The following is a 16,343-nucleotide window of genomic DNA, read 5'->3' as shown; positions in this document are numbered from 1 at the left end:
CAGATCCAAATACTACATACTTCCACAGCATACATCATTCTAATCTAATAAAAATGGGGAATTGCCTGGAAGCAGTCTAGATAGTGAGTATATAAAATCTGCAGTTTTTTTGTTCTATCAGTTTCTTATTTATCCGAACAGTTCAATAGGATAGTTTCCTATTTCACTCATTAATTTCTTATTTCATCCATTTTACAGATGGGAAAGTAAGGTCTTTATCATGGGACTAGCTGCTTTCCCCCAGAGGATATGCTAAACAGAAATTTAAAGTACAATAGGTCCAGATTTTCTTTCTGCTATGAGAAGTATTTAGTGTGAAGTACAAATCTGGCAGGTAACATTATTTTAAATATGTTTTATATTTATATTATTTATATTTATGGTGTTTTAATCAAATTACCGATAAATACAGCAACAGTTTAGTTCCAGCTTGGTGGAGCAGAAGAAGAAAAAGGAAACACAAGTTCATGGTAGTTCATAAGATAGAAAACTTTGGAGATTCAGAGCTAAGATACAGAACTGTATCTCATGACATCAGAAATATTGCACATTTGAGCAACAACTGTAGTAATTCATTCTGCATTTGTTATCCATTCAGTGTTGTAATACAACAGACATTTATTTTGGATGAAGACTGAAGACTTGTGCAATATGAAATGCTGCCTCACCCAACAGTGTTGTTGTTGCTCTTGTTGTTGTTTATACAATTTATATAGCCGCCCATCTCCCAGCAAGTGAGTCTGGTAAGGCATACAAGAAGACTAAAAACAATCAATAAATATATTAAAAGATATAAAAACCAACCAAAACAAAAAAATAACAAAGGGATGTATTATTTATAGTTTATATAGCTGCCCATCTCACCAGCAACTGACTCTGTGTCCCTCCCTTTTTTAAGCTTAAAAATGCATTTATGTGTCTAATGAATAATTCTTCAGTACAGTGCGTTCATTCCTATGTTTGTGTGCACACACACATTTGAGTGTTCTAAGGAACTGGATTTTGCTTTGTTTCTGTGACATCACAAATGCTCTTCTGTTTAGTTTTGTTGGTCCACTTATCTATTCCAGTGAGAAGAGGTAAGGTTGAAGCCTGAGATTGACAGAAACATGATCAGGGAGTACTGGTTTACTTTGAATATAATGTTGAAGTGGGCCTGATGAAATGACTGTTCAATGAATAAATAAATTCATTCTCAAAGAGTGTTTTTCAATGGTTCCTCATCAGATTTGAAAGGGAATCAAGTGGGGTGCTAGGAGAATCTCCGCTGGGTTCTCCAATTATTTTAGTAATGGCTTGGATGAAGAGGTGGAGGGAATGCTTATCAGATTTGCAGATGAAAGAAAATTAGGTGGGATAACTAACGTAGACAGAAATAAAACTCAGAACAATCTTTATAGTTTAGAGAAACAGGCTGAAAGTAATAGAATGAAATTTAACAGAGCCAAGTGCAAAGTTCTTGACTTAGGAAGCAAATATCAAATGCACTTGTAAGCTGCCAAGAGTCTTTTGAATTTCAGCAGGATAGAAATACATTAAATTAATATAGAGAGGGAAGACATTTTGGCAGTGAAGCTTGTGAAAGATAACTTAGTAATTTACAAATGGAATATGAGACAGCAATCTGATGTAGTTGCACAAAAACCAAAGGCAATTTTAGACAGTTCTAACAAGTATATTTTTCAAATCATGGGCATAATAATTCACTTTATTCTTAGTCAGATCTGCACCTCAAGGACTGGCTCCAGTTCTTGGATCATATTTTCAAAGAAATATGAAATATTGGAGCAGTTCAAAGAAAGGCAGTAAGGATGACTAGGGGATTAGTAACAGTGAAGAGCAGTTGAAGGAGCTGAATGAGTGATGGGGGGAAGTCCTAATAGCAACTGCTGTTGGACAGCAGACCAAATTATCCAGACAGATGGTAGGCTCTCCTTTTATTGGATGTTTTCCAGCAGAGGCTAGATAACCCTCTTCCTGGGGTGCTTTCATTTGGATTCCTACACTGAGCTGAGCGTTGGACTTGATGCCCAAAATGGCCCTTCCAAATTTATGTTTCTGTGATTTCTGTGTCACATGGATCTATCTTCAGCTGCAGGCATGCTTTTTTCGCTGTTTGACTTAGGGCTGAAGCTTTGTTGTAACTAAACACCATGAGAGCCTTTCCATCTCTAAACTAACCTTAGTGCTAAGAAGAACCAAATAAAAAAAAAATACTCCTAATTAACTACTGTGCAGGGCTGATTTCTGTTGGAATCACAACAAAATATTAAGCTATACAATGACCATCCTAATCTTTGTTACTCAATGGAGCTGGAATAAAATGCCAGGGGGCTTGGCCTAACAGATTGAAGTGCATATTTCCTCCATTAAATTCCTTGTATCCTGATGAATTCTATTAATGAAGTGATATTTTCTTTCTGTGCTGATGTTATATCACTTTTTGGAGTGTTTGGTTGTTTGAACTATAGGAGACAGTGTCCTTAGTTTCTTCTGGTTTAAATCCTATACATGAGATCATTGCTTCTCAACCTTGGCATCTTGAAGATGTGTGGACTTCAACTCCCAGAATTCCCCAGCCAGGATGCTAGGGAAACTGCCAATGTATATCTGGGCCTGGTTTAAAGTGTGGGAGTTGGGACTTAATTTTTTAAACAGCTAGGAAGATTCAAGTTGTTTTAAAGTTCTGCCTTCAGCCTTTCCATGTATGCTGTCACTGAGATCAGCAGATGTTTTTTCAGTCACAGCACTGTGGGACCCACACAGAGATTCCTGCTGTACTTAATGATTCTCAGAACAATCTTGTTGTTGCCCTACTTTCATTGAGCAGGCTTTCTCCTCAGTTATCTCATGAAGCTTCTTAATCTTCATGAAGTTAAATCTTCATGGTGTCTCCTTGGATGCACAAGGAGTAGAATTTCTTCTTTTCCACGCTGAAAGGTTGCATGGTTGCCTTGCAGTTAGAAGCCAAGGCAAAGTCAGAATTTCCCAATGAGAAACAGCTGGCCTTCAAGCTCTTTAGAGCTGCAGCCTTGCAAAGGGAAAACCAGCTTTGCTTCAGTTTCAAATGAAGCAGCACAAAGCAAGTAATCAATTAACTCACTTTCCCCAAACAGCTGACTTTGTGAGAACAGACAGGTGTAGAGCTGCATCTGAACTGCTGCAAAGCTTCTTTAGAGCAGCGGTACATAGGGATTCCCTCCAAATATGCTTCCCCATTTCCTGTGTTGCACCAAGGAAATTTAACAGATAAAAATGTTCATATAAATTGGAAAGAATAAATGGCTTAGGAGACAAAAAATTCCCTGTTTACTTTGCATCCCCTTTTACTTTCCCAAACAATTGTGGCAGAGGACTGAGATACCCTCAGGGCAGATGTAGGAAATGGTACTGGAATTGCAGAGGGAGAAAGAATCAGTTATTGTCCCTTTTTTGCTGATGGAAGCCTTCTGAGTGGAATTCAAGAACTAAAGCTCTTATGAGTGGACTAAAACTTTGGAACCAGTTTGAGATGATCAAATGGAACATTTTGCATCCAGTTGTTAGCAAAAAGTTGAGGGCTGGATTGCATAGCATCCTGATCACATAAAATTATTTGGCTACTTTTAATAAGGGAAGCTTTGTGTTGTATTTTGGAACAATGTCCAGTGGAAGCCTGAAAACAAATCTGTTGAATGAACTGTAAGCCACTGTCATAAACTAAGATGTTGTGAAAGAGAAAAAAAATCAAGTATGAGATAGGAAGTTGGCATGTCAATATTAACGAGAAGCTCTAGGAACTGAGTTGCATGTAGGGTTTTGAGCCTGGATTGTTTCCTCTTTAGTTGGAAGATACATCACAGTATTTTTTTTCAATAGGTATGTTTGACCAACAGCATCTAGATAATTATTTTCAGCAGTTGCTTGGTAAAATGGGAGGAATTTTCACTTTCTTCCATGCTACTTCTATAAACCTTATCTTTATCTTAATATGTTGAGGCACAGCAGATTTCCTAATCTTTCTGTAGGTCTCCTAATCTTTTGGTATAAAGAAAAAAGTTCCCCATCCTCATCCTGACTTACTTGCCTTCTATATTAAGGGAACAATTACCATTGTGTGTGTGTGAGGGGGAGGGTGTCCTTAACTGTATGGAATTTGTTAGGAACACATATGATTGCCACACCACTGTTGTAGGGGGAGAACCGTGTTAGTCTATAGTAGCAAAAAATCAGGAGGAGTCTGATAGCACTGTTTCTGACTAATACATTTTATCAAAAGGTAATGAGCTGTGAATTGCAGCTCATTTCATCAGATGCATAGGGTGGCTAGACTTGTGTAGGACTTAAATTGGGATGGGGTAGAGGGGAAGATAGTCTGGTTATACAGATGCAGTTTACAAGTACCTTATCAGTTAAAAATTGTAGTGTGTTAAAAACCCATTATGTTTTTAATACCACTGAATCTTTATTGTGATAGCCCTTTCATTTGTTCACTCATTATTTTAATGGTGACATTCTAAGTTTTAACTGTGGTTTCCCAGGTGTATCATGGACACATATAAGGCTAGTTTACACAATCTATTTCTCTCTGTGTGATCTTTTTTAACATCTGTGGTAATTGCTTTGCTTTGGTTTCACTAGGATATAATTGGTCCTGATTTGTATTAGTCTTGTTTGGAATATATGGGATTCTAAACCTCCTAACAGAATTTCATATAGTTATTACATATTTTCCACTGCATTTTTCCCAAAATAATTCTGTCTACTCCCTCCATGCTGCTATTCTCTCAAATTATAATAATAACCCAGATTACTATGCATAAGAAATGTATGTTTTACATGCATTATGAACCAAATCATGAAATCCCTCTGAATTTTGAGGATATATAGATACAATTTCAATCTTAAATCAGTTATTCCTGCCTAACAAAATGTGTCTGTGTTAGATTCTTGTTGTATATTTGTATATTATATAACACTGCAGGCTATCATGTTTAAAAAGCCCTATAGAATTTATCATTGAAACTTCACAAGTGGTGAGCAAACAAAGGAATAAAAAAAAGGGATGAATATAAGACAATGGAAGTACTATTGTTAAGTAGGGAATGCGAACAAAAAGGTTAAACCAAAAGCTTAATGTAAATGTTGGCTCTTGGTTGTAATAACAAGAAATAATTACTCCCTGACCTGAATTTACTGACTAGTTTTATAAATTCTACATGATCATTAAGTATGATGAAATTATTAAACATGAAAAACTACTGTATTTCACTACTAAATGTTTGCACTAACACATTCCTCTACAATGAGGTGAAACATGTCTTATAATCTTGCATTAACATAGCTAAATACTTAATGAGTTTTGTCCCAGGCTTCCCAAGTAGATATGTTCCAGATGTGTTGAAGTTCATCTTCCTTTTAGTCTTGCTAGCTGGGGATGTTCAGAGTTGGTTGAACACATCTGTAAGTCACCAAATTGGGGAAGTCTGCTCTGAGTTAAGCACATAAAGACAGGGAACTAGTATGAGTATCAAAATGTTCATCAGTTTAAATGCTTTTTTTAAAAAAAGGGATTGTCTGGGAATACAGATTTTTTTTCAGTGAGGGTGATTATCTTTTCTTCAATTAGGGCAATAACTTTAACCACTATTTCACATTAGTAAGCTAGTTGTGTAAACTTACATACACAGACCAAGATTTGTTTTGGCTTCTAGTGCTACCCACATAAAGGCATTCTGTGGCTGTTCCGTTTTTCTTTCCTTAACAAATGTTTGTGGTCAGAAAAAAGACAGAAAATAGAAAGGGAAAAGATGAAAGGGTTAGAAGTAGAATACACTGTCTTCCAGATTTGCTCTTAAAATTTCATGAATAAGGCAGGGCAATTGCACAATAAAAAACTTGCCTGAAAATACATTTGGTCTAGTTGACACATCAGTAAAAATCATTTTTTGTGTATTTATTGTAAATAGTAAGTATTCTGTGATGCTATTTTTAAATGAAAGTTTCTTTTACAAGCTTATAAAATGGATACGGAAACCACTGTACCCCCCTCCCCCTAGAGTCATGAAAACAGTGGGATCATCTGACAGAAAACATTAAATTATATCAACTAAATCTCAACTTACCAAGTATTACACTTCTGAAGGTTTGGCTAAGGTCTCTACAGACCTTAACTGTGCAGCTTCTGAAATATAATCACCAGCAGTGTTTGGGCTGCACCTGGACTACCCTGATAGCTGGTCTCTTCCTTTCTTTTCTCTAGGAAATATGCCAAGCTACAGCTCTCTCAAAAGGGCCTTTGTTAAGAAATAATTTAAAAAGTGTTTCGATGTTGATACAAAAGGAAAGGGTGCCTGGGAAATAAGGGATGAAATAATTCAGTGAAGAAACAACACAAGGGACTGAAACCTTTTTATTTACGATAGTTAAGTCTACATGAGGGACTTTCTCATATGTGAGAAAGGAGGAATATTGCAAGTAGCAGGAAAAAAATCAAACTGGAAAGTGAGATGAAGAATCTACAGGAGCTTCCCATACTCTTGGATTGGCATTTGCAGACAAGGGGTTTGAATTGCTGCTGATAAAATGTTGTGCAGCTTCTTTTACCCAGAAAATTTTATGTACCAAAGTTCCAGACTCAGTCATACCAGTCAGTGCTGATAACCTAACTAGCAGGTGTGAACTGTAAAGTCTTCCATAGGGTTGGTCGGGAAATCCAGGCAGAGTAAAGTTTTTTCTTCAGGCCCTTAAATAGAGAATTTGACCGAAGAGCCAAAACTGTCTTATTTCCTCAAGGGCGCAAGCTCATTTGTTAGTAGCAGGATCGCCAAGTTCGTAGTCAAGGCCGTTCAATTGAGAACTTATTTTATAGAACAAATTGGGTAATATGCACAGTTGATGAATTTATTTGAATGTACCTCATTTTATAACTTTGTATATTTGCCTTTAATTTTGATAAGGCCAGTTGGCTAATCAATAAAAGTGAATGAATGAGAGAGTGAATGAATGGTATGAACTGTGGGTAGAGACTTGTGAGAAAGGTCTGAATGTTAAGTGCATTGCAATGTCAGTGTACTACAACAGCCAGATGACAATCTAGTACAAACCCAATCTTGCTCATGGAAGAGAAGACAAGGACCATTTTCAGACTTAATGTGTTGTGTGCATGGAAATTATTTTTATTTCTTAATTTTAAAAATGTGTATATGTGTATTCATTTCAAAACCACATGTTCATGTCCATTTCCTTGTATATATTTACATGTAGAAAGTCAATGTATGTGAAGCAAGATTGGGATTGTCTATGTGAATTATAGAATGGGGCCTGATTTGTGAAACGCATTTTATTTTTTTTCCAGATATGCTGCCATAGAATTGGGATGGATAACCCATGGGCTGCAAAACATACATAGTTCTGTGGCCTTCCTTTGGCCCATAAAGCTCTCTAAGATTCGGCGACTGCTGAATAACTGTGGCAGTTGCTGAATACTTGTCATTGTTACCTGGCATAATGGCAGATCCCCAAGATAGACCCTTGGACTACTGGAAAGTAGTTATTATGCTGCTAGGCTCCATGATCTCCTTAAATAATCTTTGTGCAGCATAATGTTTCTTTGAAACAAAATAAACAAACAAAAGGCAAATACAGTAGTGTCAAAAAGCACAAGTTCTCCCTTAAGTCATCTTAAGGGAAGTAAGCATGTTCTGAAATAAGGAATGGTCTCTGACACTAATTTACTCAGCAGAAAGTACAAGGTAGCTCTGAAAGAGTTGCAGGCTTTTTGCTGTTACTTGGGCAGCAATACAGCAGCCTGTAGGACCATCTAGCAGCCTCGTACCCTTTGACCCAATCCTTACAGCCTGAACACGCCATCCAGAAGCAAGTAAAGAATATAGTAGGCACCCTAAGGAATGGTTGCAAGCAGGTACAAATGGCTATGAAGATAGAGTAGAAATTGGAAAAGTGCAAAAGCGTTAAGAGACAGCATTAAAATAAGGTTTGGGTCAAAGACTCTGGAGATATGGAGGATAATTGGCTACCTAAAACAATGCTGACAAGCATTTAAGGGTATAATGGATGACAAACTGAGTCAACCGTTTTATATAGTGAAGTGAAAAAGAGCCTTGTATAATTTTTACATTAGCAGAAATGTTTGTGTCCAGGAATCTATTAAGTAACTGCAATTATTAATAGTCTACCTAATGTAGTAGAGCTAAGTTTAATTTCTGATTGGGTTCATCTCTTGGAAATATTTTCAGACAAGATCTCAACTCTAAAATAATGAGTAGTTCACGTATCATACTAAGCCATATTGTAGTTTGTTTATGGCTTGGTAAACAAATGGGATCAACATAATATATGAGTGCTACCAATTACCTGTATGACACATCATGTTAAGCCATAATGTAGTTTGCTAGGTTTTAGCTTATTTTGCATGAACTCAGTCAATTTTGTTTGCAACTCATGTTTCAAGGTTTAATGGAGAGTTACAAAAAGTGTGCTGCATGGAATCTACTACCTCCCTTTTGTGGTCCCCAAAATTCCCTAATATTTTTGCCCCCTTCTTTTTTAATGGAGGGATTGCAGAAGCATAAAGCACCCACTTGAGAGCTTAACTTTTACTGCATTGCATTTACTCTCCGAAATGGATCCTGTCCCCACCTAGTTTTGGTGTGTGTCCCTTGAGCTAATGGGACTGTGTATTTCTGGCTTAGTGTATTGTGTGATCCAACTTCGGTACAGCATATTCAGTGTCATCTGTGAGTAGCAAGATGTTTGAATGAGACTGTAGGCAAAAGTGCTGCTGGGCAATTATTCAGTAACTTCTGCAGTTTTGAACAAGTCTAGTGGCTCTACATTTGTAGTGCTCTAATTAGAGATAAGCAGGGATGGTGATTAGGTGAATTAAGGATACTGTTAAAAAACAGCAAGAGGACAAACAGGTGCATGTGACATATTTGGCACAGGTCTAGAGTTATGGAAGAGGGTTAGGCAATCCAGTTGCATAAAGGATCATTTCCCAGCTGGAAGGTGACAGGACTTAGGCTGTTAGAAAAGGATCCTGAAAATAAAACCCTAGCTAAAACTAGTCCCCACATGGAGTAGAGATTCCCCGGCTTCCACTTTTCTGAATCCTCTGGCAGCTGTCTGTTATATGGCAATATCTATGGACTCATATTTTGTTGTAGAAACAGCAGAACCTATTTTGTTGTAGAAACAGCAGAACCTATTTTGTCACATGGACTGTGGGATCTATTCTAAATATATTTTGCAGAAAGCTGTGATGAGTAAATTGAGGCCCTTATTCTGAAGTAGAATATACTTGGCATAACAAGTGTTATACTTGGACAAACAAGATAAACATTGTCTTATGTCCTGCTTGTGAGTTTCTGGAAGCAATTAGTTGGTCATCAGCATTGGTCCAAGGTATTTCACTGCCTGAGACAAATATGGTGCACCCTCTAACATTATATGTGCAAGAGCCATTAGACTGGAAGTGGAATTTTATTTCAGCACCAGTGACAGCATCTTTCACAGTACCTGAAGACAACAGCCTAGCTCAGAAAGCACAGGAAAGATGTAGTTATTGTATCCACAGCTCTCTCTTCCAACAACTTCAGCTCAAGATAGCTGTATATTAGTCTAACCTCCTGGGACTTTAATCTTGTGGTAAAGGAAACTATCTGGATGTTAAATGCTTGGGACTGTGTCTGTAGCATCTCCAGGGACAGAATCCCATACTGCAGGACTGGGGAGGAATTCTGTCCAAGATTTTAGAGGACTGTTGCCAGCTTGAAGACACAATACTGGACTGAATTGGCCAGTAATATGAGATTATAAACCTGTGCCATTCCAAAAATACAACATGGGAATAATTGAAACCAGAACTATAGTTGCTAATAAGATGAACACAAAAGTCAGTCACAATCTCAGAATCCATACTACTTTTTTTTTTTTTTTAGAAGAATATGATGTCCTCCAGGAATGCTGGACACTATCTTCCATCATTTTTAGCCAGATTGTCTGAGTTATGTTGGCTGGATGGGAATCAGAATGCAGGAGATCTGGAGGGCGTTACCAGGCTGGGGAGTATCCTAAATTTGAGGAGAAATTCAAATTGGAATGTAAATAGCATTTCTCCTTCAAATGTAATCAGCTCCAGCCAGTTACTGCCCTGCTTCCATTTCATTCTTCACTTTATATACAGGTAATCCCCAGTTTAAGAACGAGTTCCGTTCCCAAGGTCTGTCCTTAAGTTGAATTTGTACGTAAACCAGAACAGTATTATTGTATGATACTGTATAAGTAGTATTGTATAATGAACCCAAACCATTGTGTATTTAACTCGAATCATTGTGTATTTCACTCAACTTTGCTATACTGGGCTCCATTCTTAACTATGGGGCGTCTATAACCTGGATGTTCTTAACCCGGGGACTACCTGGACATAATATAATGTTCCTCTGTGTTCTGCTACAGGTGGAACCTCATCCAATGGTCAGTTCAGAACTCTGCAGCAACAGTTTAGTTCCAGATCCCAAACCGATGGCACAGATCACAAAGGTTTGGTAAGTAGAGCTGCTTCTTTGCTTGTTTGCTTGCTTGCTTATTTAAGCAATTTATATGGCCGCCCAACTCACGGTGACTCCGGGTGGCTTGCAGGAATAAAAGTCCCAAATACGAAACCTACCACCCCCTCCCCAACCCCCTGGTGACCACAAAACATTTATACTAGCCATTTGATGGGCTCCGGACCAACCTGGGATCCCCAGGCCCGCTGGCACAACCATGCCTTCAGGGTTGCGGAAGAACATCAGGGTGGGGGGCAGTCTTATCTCTGTGGGGATCGTGTTCCACGGAGAGGGAGTCACCACGGAGAAGGCCCTTCTTCTCAGTCCCACTAGATGGACCTCCTTAATAGGGGGGACCTATTAATAATAAGAACATTTAACTGCACTTTATTCCCATGGTTATTTATTTGTCAGTGTTAAAGGAATCTGATTTGGGGGAATGGTTTATATGCACATATGTCCCTTCTGTTGCTGACCTCCAACACTACAGCCTTTTAGTTATGATATCATATGATACTCTTGTTAACCCTAGTTATAGTGTTAGGGCAAGCAACACCTATGCTTAAGGTTCAGCACAAAGTAGCGTAGATGTTATTGAGAACAGCCTGTAGGCCCCAGATTCCCTGTAGCAGGTGCTCATTAGTATATAGATTAGATTGTTTCAAAATATCTCAGCTGGTCTTATAACTGGCATGAAGGAAGTATGTGTGTATGTGTGTGTGAGAGACAGAGAATATTTATCAGCATTTGAAAATAAGTATTAACCTTTCCTTCCTTCTTTCCTGCCCCTTGCAGCTGTACCAGCCAGTTCGCAATAAAGGTTACAATTCTGTGAAGACTACCAGCTGGTCCTCCCGGTCAGCAGTGGATCTCAGACCCAATTCTAGAATAGCCGCTATCAGCAATGGCACTGGTCCAAAGTGTCCAGCTTATGGCACAAATTACAGTTCCACTAACCGGCCCAGGTCTTTCATTGACAAGAACTACCGGAACCTCCAGAACTATGACACCATGTCCTTGCATTCCCTGCGTCTAGCAGATGGGCTATGCAGCCCTGGGGGTGTGGATGACCACTACAGCTTAATGTCTGACGTGGATCCACTGACCCAAGCAACTCTCTACAAAAACAGGGGTGGTGGTGGCTTCCACAAATCCTACACCTTTGAGAGGCAGATGAGCGCCGGCTCTAACGCTTGCACAAAGCGGCCTGCTGACTGGATGGATGGTATAGTGGTCCCACAGAACAGGACCGTCATCCGTGCACCAGCCATGCGCACTTTGCAACGTTTCCAGGGCAATAATCGCTCACGATTTAGTGCAGGCTCCTTCAGTGGCACTCAGACCTCTCAAGGAGGGCTTGGGAATACTTACGCTGCAGTGGAACGCAGTACCCGTGCCCCTTCTGTGCACAGCTTCACTGAATCCAACCACCATTTGCAAGACCTGCGTGCCATTGACATGTTTGATGGTCAAAATACACTGATGTCTCAGCAATCCTTCTCTGGCGGGTAAGTGTGCTGTGAATTTGTAGTGGTGCAGCACTCTGTACTTAATTGAACTGAGGAAACAGGAACAGACAGATGGCTTTCACCTACTTAGCCTACCCTGAATTCCAACCAAATAAATTCCCATTAAACTTGACAGTGGAAGCTGGGAATGATATGACTGCAGTTCAGTCACACAAAGTAGTCCTAGGCTGAGAAACCCCGCCATAGGGGCATGGGACATCTAATTTTTGTATATTGTTTTTTTGCCCTCGGTGCTCCTTATTGCCATATCTGGAGGTTAGGGTACCTGATGATCTGTTATGCCTAATGGACTCAGGTGCAGAGAATGCCATCGCTCTCTGGGTTCTGCCTTTGCTGAGCAGAAATCAGCCTAAAATAACCAGCACAGCGGCAAGGAAAATAATAGGTGTTATGTTCTGTGTGCCCCCTGATTTCTGACTTTCATATATGGGAGTTGTAAATGAGGTTATTCTGATCCTGAAATCTGAATCTGGGCAAGTGTTAAAATCTTTGTCAGCTTCTTTACAACTTACCAGGTGTTGGTATATGGTATTTTTCTATAGCACATGTGTTATTTCAATTATTCCTTGTTGGCTAGCTGTAGGTGTAAGAGTTGAGGTTGGCAAGGTAAGAACCATTGGTTCCCAGGCTAGAAATGGCCATTATGGAAACACATCTCAACCTTTCAAGGTAACAAGGTGGTCCAGCAGGTTTCCATTAATTGACGAAGAAGCCTAGAACTGAAACCACTGGGTATGAATGAATGAATTTTTTATTTCTCTCCCTCCCCTCCTCCCTCCCTGACATCTTTGCACTGCAGTGGGCAAGCAGGTGATGGCACAGAATCTTAACTTCTTATGATAGCACAAAATCTGAATTTCTTCTGGAGTTCTGCATTCTGAGAAACTTCATTTGTAGTTGTGAAAAGTAAATCAAGTTTCTAGCTCTTATGTAAGGAAAAAAGGCTTAGATAAGGGAATATTGAATAGCAAGAGCAAAGCTTGTAATAAGAAGAAACTTGATGTTCTTACATTTATGATCTGTTTATTCCAGCTCTGTAATGCTATTTTGCCAGGCTCTTTTCTTATTATGTTCTCTTCCCTCCTCCCCTTCCCCCCTTTTTTTAAAGCAAGACCTTCTTTTGACAAGAAATTCAAGTTCTTTATATGCCTCAGACCAGCTAGCAAGGCAATTATGTATATAAATGTATATATGTAGTTTTGCTTAGTAGATATTTCATGGGGGTTTTTAAGCACAACTGTCAGATGGATATTGTTAGAAATCTCTGTAAAGAGGGGAAGATTTGAAACTGCATAATGTCGTCTCTAATTTAACTTTGGATTTCAGGTTTGATGACATTGATCTTCCCTCTGCGGTGAAATATCTGATGGCTAGTGACCCCAATCTCCAGGTGCTTGGGTCTGCTTACATCCAGCACAAGTGCTATAGTGACAGTGATGCCAAGAAACAGGTGAGGCTAAGGTGGATGGATTCAGATCCAAAGGGATGCCTCCCAATATTGTTTGCATGTTTACTCAGTGATGACTCTCCTTTAAGAGATGGTGCCATCGTTTGGTAAAGCAGTTCTGGTGAGTGGGGTTCTTGCATGTTAAGAGGGAAGATTATTTGGCTGAGAAGAAGACAGTTTACTTAGAGATAGGATGAGATGGGTACTGCACAAGGACCCATATCCCCCCTCCCTTCTCTCTCCTTCTAAGATGTATACCACTCTCCCTCTTTCTATAGGCTCGCAGTCTCCAAGCCATACCCAAGCTGGTGAAGCTCTTCAACAGTTCCAACCAAGAGGTGCAGCGCCATGCAACTGGTGCCATGCGCAATCTTATTTATGACAATGCTGAGAACAAGCTGGGGCTGGTGGAAGAAAATGGAATCTATGAGCTGATGCGCACTTTGCATGAGCAGGATGATGAATTACGCAAGAATGTTACTGGTGAGTGAACATTGTTGTAGACAAATTGTGGACAGAGGATTGGGAACATGGATCTGTAACCCACCTAAGAAATAGAAAAATTAAAGAGAACTAGGATAAGTCATAATTTTTTTCTAATTTCAAAACAGTCTTTCCTTTCCACCCCCACCTGCCCCAAGGTAGAATCGAAATGTATTCCAGTGTTTCAGAAAAAGCAAAGACTAGTAACCCGTTATTATTGGCCTTAGGGAAGCTGCCAAAAAGAGTCTTCCATTGAAAAAAAAAATATCTTGCCCTACTGTTACATTTGATTTCTGCTGTATTTTAACATAAGGGTCAAAAGAGGAGAAATCTTAGTATAATGACACTGATCCTTGTGATTAATAGTCAAATGTTACAACAGGAATAAGCAAGAGGAGTCTTAGAGAAATTGTTCTTAATGGGAAATGGAATAAAGGTTCTGGCTTTTATTCCCATATTAAAAAAATATTACTGCATGAACTGACTGAAAGTGATTCAGTCTTTATAAAACAATGCTAATATTTTATTTATTTGCAATCTTCTGTTCAGCCAAATAACTATCAGGGTAAATCACATTAAAATACAACCAATAGCATCACTTTAATCTATAAAAATAGCTAAACAGGGGAAGAGTCATGAGACAGATGAAGCCTTCCTCCCACGGCTGTTGTTAAGATTTCATATAGAGTGAAACCTAGTTTTAATGGATGATTTGTGTGGAGGTGACATCTGTTATTCCAGAATGTCCATTAAATATGAAGGTATGTTGTCATGGTCATTTATGTTATTTACACAATATAGCTACATAAATGGCATAAATGATGTAATTTGTTTAATATAATCATGCAAATGATGAATTACTTCAGATGTTGTAAAGTTAAGGTAAATTTAAGATGTAATAGACTTGTCTGTTACTTTGGAGGGATGTCCAAATGTCCAGAGAAACTTTTAGCCTGTTGTTGTGATGGAATGGAATTATGAAGGCCAAACTCAGGGAGGGAAACATGCTCTTTCGTCTCCTGAGGGCAAGGGAGAGATAAGAGGATGAGGCTGGCACCTCCCTGAGGAATTCACTCTGTTTTGACTGGCTGACTTTGGGAACTGAGGTTTCAGTCTGGGAAGATTGATGTCAGGCCTAGCCCAAGGAACTCCAGGAGACCATGTAGATTCAGTTCAGCAATGTTTATTAGCTACAACCTCTAGCAAGAATCTTCCCAGACTGAAACCTCAGTTCCCAAAGTCAGCCAGTCAAAACAGAGTGAATTCCTTGGAGGTGCCAGCCTCATCCTCTTATCTCTTTCTTGCCCCTCAGGAGACGAAAGAGCATTTTTCCCTCCCTGAGTTTGGCCTTCACAATTCCATTCCATCCCAGTTGTATCCTGAGTCCATTAAATGTGAATCCATTAAATAATACGCTGTATACTATTAATTGGTAATTGAATCTGGATGTGTGGTATGTCTGGGGTAGGGAAGGAGTAAACAAAAGGATAAGGAGAGAACAGATTGGTAGGGGTCAGGAAAGAAACTACAGCCACCTCATCTCCTAATTATTGTATATAAGCCAGCAAAAGTCTTAAACCAGGTTGGAAATAAATAACTACAATAAATAATTCAGTGACAAACTTTAAGATATAAAAGGAATCTCAAAGTTGGAGCCTGACAGCCCATCAAATTTTGACATATAATAGCTGCTATGATTTACAAGCCTGGTTCAGAGATTCTTACATCTAAAAAAAAAAAAATTCTTGCTGTATTTAGTAATATTATATGGGGTGCTAATCTATGATTAAATTAAAATGTGACAGGATTTGAAAACCTGACTGTATCAAGAGAAATGCATGAGAAAAGTTGGCAAGAAGTGATGTGCAGGGCAGATTTAATGCCACAATGGAATCTGCCATCTGCCTTACCACAAAGAGTAAAAGCAGACAAGACATTAATTGTATTTGCCTTTTTCTGAAGAAAATTACCTCGGCTTCTATTTTCATCTGGAAAGAAGCCTCTAATGTACAGTTGAACTGTATTTATACAAGTAGGCTATGCTCGCTCTTAATCACATTTATAGACCATTGCAATCCCAAAGGACTTTCAACAGTTAATGCTGAACCAGGATGTTATAACCATGGATTTGCTGAGCAAACCATAATTTACTGAGTGATACAAAATGTTAGGTTGAGTTTGCACATCACACTAAACTAAAAATGCTAAGTTTAGTATTATGTATGAAACCAGTGTTGTATTTAGGTCATTTGTATACTTTGTGCTGTGCATTAAATGTACTCATGTCCAGAGCATTTGCCTCCCTTCTGTTCCAAATTCCCCTCATAATTAGTA

The 16,343-nt window shown here is 38.8% G+C and overlaps 1 protein-coding gene across 2 annotated transcripts in view; it reads left to right on the top strand.

Moving 5' to 3' along the window:
- Positions 1 to 16,343, top strand: part of PKP3 (plakophilin 3) — a 43,405-nt gene that overhangs the window by 13,368 nt on the left and 13,694 nt on the right. For both annotated transcript variants that reach the window (XM_025166666.2, XM_025166667.2), the window contains exons 2-5: positions 10,459 to 10,547; positions 11,346 to 12,058; positions 13,406 to 13,529; positions 13,805 to 14,009. In XM_025166666.2, the coding sequence (XP_025022434.2) occupies positions 10,459 to 10,547; positions 11,346 to 12,058; positions 13,406 to 13,529; positions 13,805 to 14,009 (1,131 nt within the window). The remainder of the gene's footprint in view (positions 1 to 10,458; positions 10,548 to 11,345; positions 12,059 to 13,405; positions 13,530 to 13,804; positions 14,010 to 16,343) is intronic.

Source organism: Python bivittatus, unplaced genomic scaffold, assembly GCF_059951505.1.
Source record: "Python bivittatus isolate LINGU-HERP-01145 unplaced genomic scaffold, Pbiv_v1 ctg000480_np1212, whole genome shotgun sequence".
Taxonomy (NCBI): Eukaryota; Metazoa; Chordata; class Lepidosauria; order Squamata; family Pythonidae; genus Python; species Python bivittatus.
The sequence above is the reverse complement of the archived record's forward strand: the minus strand, read 5'-3'. Positions and strand labels throughout refer to the sequence as shown.